The sequence below is a fragment of the Panthera pardus genome, unplaced genomic scaffold (assembly GCF_024362965.1).
Source record: "Panthera pardus isolate Hobbes unplaced genomic scaffold, ASM2436296v1 HiC_scaffold_25, whole genome shotgun sequence".
Taxonomy (NCBI): Eukaryota; Metazoa; Chordata; class Mammalia; order Carnivora; family Felidae; genus Panthera; species Panthera pardus.
Window position 1 is genome coordinate 16,812,796 of NW_026526821.1, and position 13,675 is coordinate 16,826,470.

Consider the following 13,675-nt stretch of genomic DNA (forward strand, 5'->3'; position numbering starts at 1 on the left):
CTAAACACAGATTTTACTGTATGTGAATTATACCTCAATAAATCTGATTGTTAAATTGCAAACATGCTTTTAGTATGAAAAATCTGGAAAAGGCACAGGTAGGAAGGAAGCTGCTGGGGAGGACAGAAGGAGGTTTAGGATCTCTTCAACCCAATCCTCCATTTCATATGTCAGCTTGTTCTGTCGTAATTCACCTGCGTACAAATAGGTGTCAAGTATGCACAGAATTATGGGACAAGGGAAGGCCTTGATGAGAGGCGTAGCCCACGTGAGATCCCGTGGTAGGAGCTAATGGACAGCTGTGGCTAAGTAAGATGGAAAGGAAAGAAGAGGCGTTAAATGAGATGGTCTTGGAGGAATATGCCACCTGACAAACCCAGAGCCAAGCCCTGCGGCTGAGTGGCCTCAGGCCGCTGTCTCACCTGGTCTTCCACGGGGCGGGCACTCTGGCAGCCGTCCTTGTCCTCAAGCTCCAGCAGCAAGTACACAGGGGGCTTGCAGTCTTTGGACTCACTCAGGAAGCCACCCGTGTCCACCTTCCTTTTGATGGTGGAGTTCCAGTGATTCTTCACAGCATTGTCTGTCCTGCAGGGGCCAACAGGGGGCCTTTGAACTCTGCAGGCCATGTGCCACCAGGCATGTCACTAACCTGAGTTCCCACTTCGGTAAACAAGCGTTCAGCCTGATGACTCTGAGGTCTCTTAGCTCTAAGATAAAATTACACGTGTTTCTAGCCCTCAACAATTTACAGATTTCCACTAACCTCAACAAAATAAGCAAAGGTTTTATTGGGCCTATGGGAAAATCACACCACTGAAATGTTTCTGAAGCTCTCATTCCCTTCTCTGTGCACCTTGCACCTGTAGAAACTAGAAACAAACCCCTGGTTGCTGACCTCCGCTTTGAGGCTCACAGTGACCTTGAATACAAGCCCTGGTTCACCTCCCAGACTACAAAATGGCCACAGAGGGCAGAGCTAAATGACACAGAGGGTCTCACGCGGGTCATCTGAATTTCAGCTACTTTCTCTGGAGAATCAGGAGACTACTTCACACTCCACCACTTACTGAAGACTACACGAGGACGCACATACATAATAGTAGAAAGCACAGAGCAGCACAATGCTACAGAAGCACAGAGTAATACAGGAGTATACGGAGCCACCCAGGTGGCTCAGTCGGTTAAGTGTCCAACTTTGACTCAGGTCATGATCTCACAGTTCGTAGGTTCTAGCCCTACATCGGGCTCTGTGCTGACAGCTCAGAGCCTAGAGCCTACTTCAGAGTCTGTGTCTCCCTCTCTCTCTGCCCCTCCCTCACTCACACTCTGTCCCTCTCTCAGAAATATACAAACATGAAAAAAAAAAAGGGCAGTATGGAAGTAAGGGAATTACAGTGACAAAAGGGCAGATTGGTATAGAAAGAATAGCAGAGCAGTAGAAAAGTGCATGTGGCACGGAAATCTAGAACAGTACAGCAGACAAAGTGTAATAAAGCACGCAGTAGTTTAGAAGTATGGAGTAGCACAGGACTATGGTAGCATCCAGCAGAAAAGCAGGAAGCAGCACATGGCAGCAGAGTAGTAGAGCACAGGGCAGTACAGCAGTAGATAAGTCTAAAATAGTATCGCAGGAGAGAAGCCCACAGCAGTACAGCTGCAGCAGTGCATGGCAGTAGATCAGTACAGAAGCACAGAATACAACAGCACTACAGAAGCGCACACGGCGGTGGCGCCGTGCAGAGGTACTGGGTGATACAGCACCACGGAAGCCCCCCGCAGTGTAGCCGCAGTACAGAAGCACGGACTAGAGCAGCACCACGGAAGCCCCCAGCAGTGCAGTGCTAAGCAGCACGAGGCAGCTCGGCACATCATAACCAGAATTACAGAAATGCAGGCACATAGTAGGCACTTCCTTCCTCAGAGGTCCAAGCAGAGTGCTCTTCTAACTGTGAACAGTTAGCTCTTCCCCTGAATTGTGCACAGACACGAACAGCCGGACTGAACAACCAGTCAAAGGGGGGGCCTGGGGGTGCCTGGGTGGCTCAGTCAGTTGAGCGTCCGACTTTGGCTCAGGTCATGATCTCACGGTCCATGAGTTCGAGCCCCACGTTGGACTCTGTGCTGACATCTCGGAGCCTGGAACCTGCTTCAGATTCCGTGTCTCCCTCTTTCTCTGCCCCTCCCACACTCATGTTCTGTCTCTCTCTGTCAAAAATAAATAAACATCAAAAAAACCAACACTTTTTTTAAAAAAAAAAAGAGGAGGGTCTGTATCTCCAAACACTCCCACTGAGGCTGTCAGGACAGAGCACTGACCACACGGGTGTGGGCGCTAAGGGGAGGTCGCTGGGGAAACGAACACAGTCTGGAAAGAGAGAAACGTTCTCTGAGAAAATAACATCCCCCACCAGGGACTGAAGGAGAAGACTGTGTTGGCTATACAAGGGGCACACGCTGAGTGTGTTCCAGGACGACACAGGACCACAAGGAGCTCCCCAGAAGGAGCTTGCCATGGCTGCAGGGCTGAGAGGAGGGCAGAGCGGCTACAGCCTAACAGGTAAGGCAGGGTGACAGTGCATCAAGGCCAGGCTGGTGGCATGAGCCAGGACAAGCAGGCCACACTGGGAAAGAGACCGGGTCTTCAACCCAAGTGTTAGAAGCATCAGAAGAGTAACAAACTGGGTTTGAATTTTGAAACTAGACCATTCCAGACTTCAGGGGAAATACACCATCTGGCATTTTATCTTCTCTCCTTCCCAGGACCACAATGCCATAACAGACAAAGGGTTAAGAACTGAATATGGGGGAAATGCACAAGGACACAGAGACCAGGATAGAACACAGCTGCAAGTAAGAGATTTTTCTGTTTCCAGAAGATGGAAAGCAGTTAGGGGATCAATAAGCAACTTAGGAGACTGGGAGTTGACCCTGGAGGAAGATTCTGGCAAGAATGGAGCCAAGTCTTCCCAATGCTTCCCCAGAAACCCAAGAGCCTCTTGAAGGGATCAGGTCCAGCGAGGAATAGAAAACTGAGCAGTGATTCTGATGTCTAGGTCCTGGTCCTGACCACACAGGCAGGAAGAGAGAGGTTTATTCTCTAGAAAAAAGACCTCAAAACCCTGCCAGAGGTCAGGGATGGTGCACAGAGCTCCAACAGGGACCAAATGAGAAATGTGTACACAGAATGGGAGGTCCCCAGGCTCCTTCTCCCTGCCCTATTCCAGAACTGTCTACAGCCAGGCCCGGGCACCCCCCGGCAAGAATCTGAAGAATTCATTCATTTCTGGGAAAAGTGAACAACCACAGAGTAATCAGACTGGCTCTTGGTACATCCCCCCCAAAAGGCCAGAGGACACCTTCCCTTCCCGGAAACATCTCTGCCTGCTCTGGCCCCCGGCCCCCAGCGGCTCACCTCCCCGGCAGCATCTTAGCGATCTCGGCCCAGCGGTTGCCCAGCACCTTGTGGGCCTCACAGATGATGCGGTCCTCCTCCTCAGTCCAGCAGGACTTCTTCACCTCAGGGTTGAGGTGGTTGTGCCAGCGCTCACGGCACTGCTTCCCCAGCCGGCCCTTTAGGTGCTTGGCGATCAGCGTCCACTGCTTTGTGCCATACTTCTTGACCAGCTCGATGACCTTGGAAAAGTCCCCTGTGAAGTCAGGGAGACATGGCCCTCCCTCATGCCCACCACAGCACCTTCCCTCCATGTGAGCCTCACCTTACCACGGCCCTGAGAGGGGCCAGTCAGACACCCCAGCCGACCCCCAGAACAGACTCATCATCCCTTGATCCTCTGGTGAAGGCCCACTGTGTGCAAGGCACTGTCCCGATAGTTACCTTTTGGTCCTCCTCTTTGGTCCATGGCCCCTTGACCAGGTCTGGATTCAAGACCCTCAGCCACCGGTACTGGCATTGCTGGTCAGTGCGGTTCTGGGAAGAGAACAGGAACCTGTGAGGGTTCCTAGGACAGCAGCCTTGGACCCTGGCTGAGCACTGGGTTTAAGGGGCCATGCCTACCTCAGACAAGTTCTCTCTTGTTCCCTTCACCCACCATTCACTGCACTCCCCCATGCCACACACAGGGTTTCCCTGTACAAAGTTACCTCCCATCCCCCAACACAAGGAGGCTGCCATCATGAGCCATAAATTCCTATAGAAGCTGGTGGTATATGCCAGGGGTTTTGCTTCTGAGAAAGCATTAGTCCCCTAAAGGTTTTAGACCTCATGGAAGCAGGGAAGGCGAGGACTGGGGTAGAAAGGGTCTGCTGACTTAGTCCGTGAGCTGCCAAGTAACTCAGGAAATAAGCCACACAGTAGCTCCTGCCACATCCCCTGCCTATGACACCTACAGTCTTAGGGGTGGGGATATGGGGGACCCGCATCCCCAGGAGGTTCTAGCTGTTTGGGGGGGGGGAGATGCTCGCCAGGAAGCCTGACGAAAGTATCACTTCCCTTTAGTTTCAGTCTCACTGTTGAGACTTTGCACTTCTTGCATGAAGAAATGCAAATGTGCCAATGGTCACATACTGCAGACCACAGAGAGCCTAAAGACCACCAGGCCTGCAAAGGCTGCTGTGTGGAGATGCTTATGACAGGGGCTCTCAAATTCTGGCTTGGGAAGAAAGGGTCTAGAAAGCTTGTTTTATTTTGTAGGGGGAGCAGGGGTAGCTTGGTAAGAAATACCCTCTTCTCCTTGACAGAAAGTCTGTCCCAGGCACACTGTCTGGTCACCCAGAACCCTTATCTCTGACGGAGGGGGCCACCGAGGGGCTGCACTCACAGGAAAGTGGCTGGCCAGGAACTTCCAGTCTTGTTGTCCGAACTGCCTTACCAGGGTCCTCAGCTGCTCATCCTGCCAACGCCAGAAAGAGAAGGCTCAGCTTGTACACGTGCAGAAAGCAGCCGTTCATGATGGAGGCAGCCCAAAGGCCAGTCACGTAGGGAGTGCCAACGCTGTGCCAGGTATACAGACACAGCAACAGGCAGCAACAGAGCTGCCTGACCTTGTGGGAATTATAGTCCAGAGGGAGCTAATCAAAGGCTCTCACAAACAAAAGTAAAGCCACCCTGTGGCTGGCTCGGGGCCAATGGACAGGTACGGGGTGACTGCCTTTTGAGGGAGACCAAGGGACAGGCTCAAAGGAAGTCTAATGCAGATAGGATGCAGGAAGCAAGTGAGAGGGGCATGCAAATGATTCTGGGGGGGCACAACAGGGGCCGGACCCACACGAGATCAATTTGAGCCTCTGTGTCACACAAAGCCACTGATGTATTTGAGCAGTCTGATGTGCTTATTATGAAGTTTACCTCGGCAGCTTCAGGGAAAGGGGTTGTAAGAGGGCAGAATGGAGGAAGGGAGACCATTAGAGGCCCCCAGGCCAGAGATGACAGCAATGCAGCACTAGAGATGGGGAATCTTGGGCAGAACCACAGGTAGTTAGAAGGCAGACAGTAGATGTTAAAATAGTCTCCTGAAAATACACTACTGACTCTCCCAACAACATGAAATCTCAGGATCATGATGATGCATGAGAAAAGCCAGATATAAGAGAGTACACACCACATGATTCTATGCATATGACATTTTGGAAAATGTCAACTAATCTAAAGGTAGTCAGTGGTTGTCTGAGATCAGAGGGGAGCAAGGAATGTTTAGAAGTTAATGGAAATGTCCTATAACGTGATGGTGCAGGCAGTTTCACAGTAATACATCTGTTGAAATTCACTGAATTGTACCTTAAATGGTTGCAGTTCAGTATGGAAAGTATTCCTCAAATTATTTTTTGTATTTTATACACATATGTATAAAGAAAATATGGTGTAGGGGTGCCTGGATGGCTCAGTCGGCTGAGTGTACAACTTCAGCTCAGGTCATGATCTCACAGTCCGTGAGTTCGAGCCCTGTGTCCAGCCCTGTGCTGACGCTCAGAGCCTGGAGCCTGCTTTGGATTCTATGTCTCCCTCTCTCTCTGCCCCTCCCCCACTCATGCTCTGTCTCTCTCATTCTCAAAAATGAATGTTAAAAAAAAAATTTAAAACAAAAAAAGGAAAACATGGTGTATATCCATACAGTGGAATGTTATTCAACCTTAAAACATAAGGAAATTCTGTTAGAAGCTACAACAGAGATGAACGAGGAGGACACAGGTGAAAGAAGCCAGTCAGAAAAGGACAAATACTATATGATTCCACTCATGTGAAGTATCTAAAGTAATCAATTCTTGGGGCACCTGGGTGGCTCAGTCGCTTAAGCGTCCAACTTCGGCTCAGGGAAAGATCTCACAGCTTGCAGGTTTGAGCCCCGTGTCAGGCTCTGTGCTGACAGCTCAGAGCCTGAAGCCTGCTTCAGATTCAGTGTCTCCCTCTCTCTCTCCCTCTCTCTCTCTGCCCCTCCCCTGATCCTTCCTCCCCCCCTCTCAAAAATAAATAAACACTAAAAATATATATATTTAAAGTAATCAAAATTGGGGTGCCTAGCTGGATCAGTTGGAGGACCATGCAATTCTTGATATCAGGGTCATAAGTTCAAGCCCCACACTGGGTATAGAGATCACTTAAATAAATAAATATTTAAGTAAATAAAATAAGTCAAAATCATAGAAACAAAAAGTAGAAAAATGGTTGCCAAGAGTTGGGGAAAAGGTGAAAGGAATTTGTGTTCAATGGGTATAGAAATTCAATTTTGCGGGGCGCCTGGGTGGCTCAGTCGGTTGAGCGTCTGGCTTTGGCTCAGGTCATGATCTCACAGTTTGTGGGTTCGAGCCCCGCATCGGGCTCTGTGCTGACAGCTTAGAGCCTGGAGCCTGCTTATGATTCTGCGTTTCCCTCTCTCTCTGCTCCTCCCCCACTCATGCTCTCTCTCTCTCCTTCAAAAATAAATAAAAACATTAAAAAAATTTAAAAAAAGAAGAAATTCAATTTTGCAAGATAAAGAAGTTCTAAAGATCTGTTGCACAATGGGAATATATTTAACACTACTGACCTGTATACTTAAAAATGGCTATGATGATAAAGTTAACGTTCCATGTTTAACACACACATACTCCTGGACAGAAAAAAAAAAAGCCACTACAGAAATCCAGACCCTCAAGTGCAATCCAGCACCACCTGGGCAAAGTCCCCAAAAATCCTGTAGCTGAGCCAGCCCCAAACACCCTGCCCTCCTCTGCCACCCGGCCTGGTCAGGCCAACACTCCCCTTCTTCCCATGTCCTCATATCCATCTCTAGCACTGCTGTCCCGACAACTGGCAAGGACACTTTGCTGTTTCACCTCCATCTCCTCCCGGATCCAGGGACCTCCTCCCGCTATCACTTCCATCCTACTGTCCCAGTGTCTCCACAGCTGGGCACCAGTCTCCAGGCCCCAGATTGCCCCCCAAATCTCTTATCCATCCTACACACAGATTAGTTCCCCTTAAGCCCAGCTACGTTCAGGTCACTCCTCTGCTTTAAAAACCTTCAATGGCTCCACCCTGTTAGCTCAACAATCCTACACACTGAGCCTGACATTCAAGGCCTTTCAGGATTTGGCCTCAGTCAATCTTTTCGTCCTTATCTTTCATCCATTCAATCCATTCCATTCAAGGACTCTTCCCTTTAGCCAAACCAAGGCCCCTCTTCTTGCCTTTCTCCACCTATAGCCCATTTCCTATTCTTACATACCCATCGCTTTGTACTCTTCCCTGACTTGATTTCCAAATCCTTATCCATGAAACTTTCCCTGAGCTCTTCGGGCAACATTAACCTCTCCTAAAGGTATTTCAACAATTACCCCTCCTACATGCTAGGAGCCTTAGCACGGGAAGGAGAGATACAACGGTGAGCACACACTGATCCTGCCAGCACCAGGGATCACCAAAGCACATCCACAGGCCCATGCAGTCTTCTCTCTCCACCTCAAGCAGAGAGGGGTTTTGGGCTGGGGGCCCCAATTTATTTGTTCTTCTAGGCCTACAAGAGCTGAATATAGCTCCTGACCCACAGTGGGATGAACAGAAAAGGCTGGCTTAGCGCTCCTCTGAAGAAACATGATTTTAAATGGTTTTACAACTTATACACAAAGCTGGGGGGGAGTGGGGAGCCCTAAATTAAACATACCTAGGAAAAAGGAGGCAGAATAAAAAGATAAGGCCAACAGGAGTCTAGGATGGAACAGGAGACTAGACCTTAGAAAAGGTCTGGCAGTTTCTATGAAACTAAACCTGTATCTACCCCAGGACCATACTTAAGTTATCTCCCCTAAAGAAATGAAAATACAATCCTCAAAAAAGATTTAGGCAAGAATCCTCCCAGGAGCTCTATCCACAATAGCCAAAAACTGGAACCAGCCCAAATGCCCATCAACAAGTGAAACATATTGTGGTAGACCCATACAGTGGAATGCTATTCAGTAACAAAAACGAAAAAATTGCTGAATCAAGCAACTATTTTGTTAAGCAAAAGAAACCAGATAGAAAAGAATACAGCTTTATGATTTCACTTATAGGACATTCAAGAACAGGCAAAACAACTCAAACTAAGAGACATCACATTAGCCATTGCCTGGAGCCAGGGAAGATGGACCTCAAAGGGGACTTTCTGGGATAATGGAGGTGGTACTTACTTACTTATACATACTTGTCAGAACTGCTGAACTATTCACCATTAAAAGGTGCATTCGATTATATATAAATTATACTTCTGGGAAGCTGATTAAAAAGAGAATCACTTCAGAGCTGGATGTCTGAAGACAATTTTCAAAAATAATAAAGAGGAGGTTGCAGATTTAGCAGTTAAAGGACAAGAAGCACCATTAACGCCCACGATGCAGAACAGGCCGGCTTCCAAGAGAAAGAACAGCAACTGCTGGCCCTGAGGTCTGAGACACATTCTCCCGAGAGTCCTCCATGTGGAGTGCTGAGAAGAGGCATTGTGGAGAACCAGAGGACCCCTCCACCTCTTCCGCCGGCTCTTCATCATACCCAACGGGGCATCAGGCAGACATACCCCAGGCTCAGTTCTCTGACCAGCTCCTCAGCTGCCATCAGCCTCCCTCCCTAAAATGTCCCTCAGTGTCACTCACCTCCTCGTGGGTCCATTTGACCTTGCACTTGCTGTCCCTCTGCTCTGGCACGTCTGAATCTGTATCCTGGTAGTGCAGCTCATCCAGCTCCTCGCTGCAGGGAGAGCAAGCTAAAGGTCAAGACCATGTGTCACACTGCTGTGTGATGGATGGACAGTGATCTCTAGGTAAAGGCTTGGGGGAGGCAGCCTTTTAGGCTCTACTTTTAATATGTCCGCCTCCTCTTTTTTTAACTCTTTAATGAATTAGGGTTATGGGCAATTTTTATTTTCTTCTTTATTTTTCTATTTTCACAAACACCCTAATGATTTAAAAAGCTTCAAGAAAAAAAGATTTCACCAAGAATATTATAATATTTGAAACCAGACACCCATTTAATATTTTCTTTTGCACAGGGGCACCTGGGTGGCTCAGTTGGTTAAGTGTCCGACTTCAGCTCAAGTCATGATCTCACAGTTTGTGAGTTCGAGCCCCACGTAGGGCGCTGTGCTTACAGCTCAGAGCCTGGAACCTGCTTCGGATTCTGTGTCTCCCTCTCTCTCTGTCCCTCCCCTGCTCGCACTCCGTGTCTCCCTCTCTCAAAAATAAACATTTGGGGTGCCTGGGTGGCTCAGTCGGTTGAGTGTCCGGCTTTGGCTTGGGTCATGATCTCATGGTTCGTGAGTTCGAGCCCCGCATGGGGCTCTATGCTGATAGCTCAGAGCCTGGAGCCTGCTTCGGATTCTGTGCCTCCCTCTCTCTCTGCCCCTCCCCCACTCATGCTCTGTCTCCTCTCTCTCAAAACTAAATAAACATTCAAAAAAATTGTAAACATTAAAAAAAATGTTTTTAATATTTTCTTTTGAACAGAACTTTTTAAAATTTTATGGATTATTTTAAGGATTAAATCTGATGATATATGCAATCACCAAGTACCAGGATTTCAAGAAATATTGGTTATCTGAGAATAACATTTTTTTTTCAACGTTTTTTATTTATTTTTGGGACAGAGAGAGACAGAGCATGAACGGGAGAGGGGCAGAGAGAGAGGGAGACACAGAATCGGAAACAGGCTCCAGGCTCCGAGCCATCAGCCCAGAGCCTGATGCGGGGCTCGAACTCACGGACCGCGAGATCGTGACCTGGCTGAAGTCGGACGCTTAACCGACTGCGCCACCCAGGAGCCCCATGAATAACATTTTAAATACATATCCTCAGTGACTATGTCCATTTTCCAATCCTTGCCTACACACAGGCATGGTTTATGGAAAAGAAAATCAAAGTACAAGCAACCCGGACTTCTGGATGTTCTTATGTTCTAAGAGGCAGTTTTTCAAGTTCCTCCAAAGTCTTCATATTTATCTGGTTTAATGATTACAAAAGTGGAAATCACACTATCCACCTCCAGGAATGTTGGTGCTGGGGGTGAAGGCAGGGTAAGGTTAGTAAGCTCCCAACTCCGGTCAGTGGGACTGCCTCAGGTCATCTGTTAGGCACATTCTTAAGTCAGGTGTCTGTAGGTGGGAAAAGCCATTTCCAAACAAGCAAGACAGCACAAGCCTTGTTCCAAAAGGACAAGGACTTCCTTGCATGTCCATCTTCCTTCCCCTTCTAGGAAGAGCTTAGCATCTTCCTAGAGTCACTCTTGTGCTCCCACACCCTGGAAATCCTCCTGTCTCAGAATGAGACTCCCTTTGGGGGTTGCCACCAAAGACCTTAAGAAATGTTTGCTAAGGGAATGACCAGGTCCTCGAATTAATAACTAAACATGAAGTCTACTCGTTGACAAGAAATGTTAAAGTAAATCTTTTCAAAGTAGAAAAAGAAGGAATGGACAATGTCTAAACCCAGGAATACATCGGTCACAGAAGGAGCTAGAATTGAGCCTTGTCCGGTCTTCCCTGACCCCATTTATGGTGTCTTCCTCCAACACAAAGTAGGAGGCAAAAACTCCACAAGATACTAACAGAATAAAGCTGCCTTTAAAATCAATTGCATCCAGACTTCTAACAGAAACCATCTTTGGTTCTCCAGCACCCAGCTTCTAATAGCAGCTCAGTAAATGTTCCCTCAAGGATGAAACGTGTGGACGCTCCCTGGTGCTCCAATACTTTAATGGGGACAAGCAACTCAGCTGGGGGAATTCTGTGAGATAGTATATAAAATTTGCTTCTATCATCAACATGAAGCTAACCGACTACTTCACTAGCATTCCCAGTATCTCCATTTAACAGATGTGGAAATCAAGGCTGATAGGGATTATGCCACTTGCCAAGTCCACGGAGCCAGACTGCAGACCTGCATCTTCAAGCCCTCACCCTGCAATGCCAGCTGAAAAAGCAGACACCAAGCCGGTGGTGGCAACCACCTGTAGGTCCAACACACCCTTTCTATGCCCTTCGATGTTCTGGGCTCTGCTCCAGGCCAGGTGAGTCAGAAGCTGAGCAGGAAGTGGGGGCACTGGTGGCAGAGGAGAGTTACATCAATCGGCCAAGAATCGAGCTGAGGGGCTGTGGGGTGCCAGGACGCAGAAATCACCCCTCACATGGGACAGGAGTCCTCCACTGAGCCCTAAGGGAGCAGTGGCAGAGGACCTGGGGGTTTTCTGGGGCTTCGGTCATTCCCTGGAGTAACATTTCCAGCACCACCTATCAGGACAGGGTCCCACAGGTGCCTGACCAGAAAACTCCTGGGAACTGGAGCTGCCCTGGGAAATGGTGGCCTGAGGGAGACAGAACCCGTGCCGGCACCCTCACCACGGCCCAGGGATCAGAGGCTTCCTCGCTGAGAGGAACTCTGGGGAAGGCCAGCAGTGAGTGTTTCTCAAGTCTACACCCTCCTCGGGAGGGAGCAAACACCATGGGAAGAGGGGGTTAAGGTCAAGGGGGCTGCGCCATTCCAGGGAGGGAACAGGGCAGGCAGGCCCCCTTTGTCCTCGGACTTCCCAGACTGATGAAAAGCCCAGAAGTCAGGCCCCAGGCACACAGGTGTAGACAGAGACCTGGAACCCACACACGAGGTTCCAGGCCCCACGCTGCCACTTATTCTCTGGGGGAATAAGTAAAATGGAGACCGCAGTTCCTGCTTGGCCCCAGAGCGGTCTTGATACGCATCGGTCTCTCTTCCCCTCACCTTCTACCCCAGCTGCTCCAAACTCCTCATGTGGAAAAGGAACACAGATCTCTGAAACTAAACCGAGCTCCAGCTCGACACCCAGGTTGGGACGGGCGGGAGTGGGGGACACACAAGAGTCCCCTCCCCCCGGCCCCCTTCTCAGGCCGGAGAGAGTTGGGGGTGCTCTGTACTTCCCCTAATGTTAAGAAACGCCCTCCGCCAGAAACGAATCCAAACAGGCTTGAACCAAAAGTCCTCCAGGCTTGGGCTTCCCCCTCGCTGCGACTTGGAGGGAGAAACACATTCCCACCCCAGGGGTCGCCACCCTCCCCGATAAAGGCCCTAGCAGCTGACACCGCCGTCCCACCCCCACCCCGCAATTAGGCGGGAGACAAAATGACATCATGCAGGGCTTGGCCCGGGTCCCAGGAGCCCCGCCCGCCCCGGCTCCGAGGCCCAGCACGCCCGGGGAGCAGAGCGAGGGGCCCCCAAGAGCCCCCCGGCTTCCCGCGGGCCCCCCTGCCTCGGGCTACCCGGTACGCGGCAGTTCCCGGGGAAGCCCCGCCCCGCCCCGCCCGGAGGGGCCACGGCGAGGGTGGGGGGTGGGGGCAAGAGTCGGGGTGGAAGGGAAGGTGGGGGGAGCCCTCTGCCGCCCGGCTCCACTCACCCGCGCGTCCGCCGAGACATCCCCCCGGCCCGGGCCGCGCCGCGCTCGCCCGCCCGCCGGCTGAGCCCGGAGCGGGAGCCGGGCCGGGGTCAGGCGCGGCTGTTCGGGCCGCTCCGGGCCCCCGGGCCGTGCTGGGAGCCGTCAGCCTGTACGCAGATCCCGCCGCCGCTCGCAGGCACTTCGGCCGCCGCCGGCGCGCACAGAAGCACTTTTCTATCTCCCGCCAAGCGCGTCGGCGCCGCCCGGGCCTGGCGCGCGGGCGGGCGGCGTGCGCGGGGCGGAGTCTGAGGGCTGCGCGGGGGTGGAACCGGAGGGGCGGGCACAGGGGCGGGGCCTGCGGACAGGGGAGCGCCCCACCCTCCCAGAGCTCTGAAGCCCCAAGGCCCCGAGCGCGGGTCGGGGAGGGTCCCGCGAGCGTCGGGGTGGGGCCGGGAAGGCCGGGTTTGAGTGCCGCGGGTCTTGGGATTTGCGGTCCTGAGCCGGCCGCCATTTGACTGAGGCCGGACCCAGGCCAAATGTGGTGGGTCCCGGGCGGCCCAGGAGTTGCCCATCCAGGAGACTGAGGAAAGGTAGTGAGGCATAAGGATGGGAGAGTCAGGCCAGGGAAACAGCCTGTGCAAAACCCTAAGCGCTACTCCCAAGGCTCTCCTCCGTCCCCTCACCCCTACCTAGGCAGGGTCTGTGCCTTCGAACTGTCTCCCTGCTTCCTCTCCAGCCTCGAATTCGATGGCTCTCGCTCGGTCCAACTCCCGGCAGTCTGAGTGAGCTTCCTAAAATGCAAAATCGATCTTTCCTCTCCGGAACAGAAAACCTCTCTCCCCTCCCTCAGGGTAAAATATTCCCTAATCAGGTTTA

The 13,675-nt window shown here is 51.0% G+C and overlaps 1 protein-coding gene across 3 annotated transcripts in view; it reads right to left on the minus strand.

The window, feature by feature from the left end:
* Nucleotides 1–13,059, minus strand: part of MYBL2 (MYB proto-oncogene like 2) — a 36,688-nt gene extending 23,629 nt beyond the window's left edge. The window contains exons 1-6 of one of the 3 annotated variants that reach the window (XM_019458440.2): nucleotides 12,821–13,059; nucleotides 9,061–9,154; nucleotides 4,779–4,850; nucleotides 3,836–3,928; nucleotides 3,413–3,633; nucleotides 423–585 (exon numbers count right to left, since the gene is read on the minus strand). In XM_019458440.2, the coding sequence (XP_019313985.1) occupies nucleotides 423–585; nucleotides 3,413–3,633; nucleotides 3,836–3,928; nucleotides 4,779–4,850; nucleotides 9,061–9,154; nucleotides 12,821–12,840 (663 nt within the window). In that variant the 5' untranslated portion in view covers nucleotides 12,841–13,059. Of the gene's footprint in view, nucleotides 1–422; nucleotides 586–3,412; nucleotides 3,648–3,835; nucleotides 3,929–4,778; nucleotides 4,851–9,060; nucleotides 9,155–12,820 lie in introns of those variants that run through there. The other 2 variants (XM_019458439.2, XM_053890230.1) reach the window with 2 other exon arrangements.
* Nucleotides 13,060–13,675: the final 616 nt, after the last annotated feature.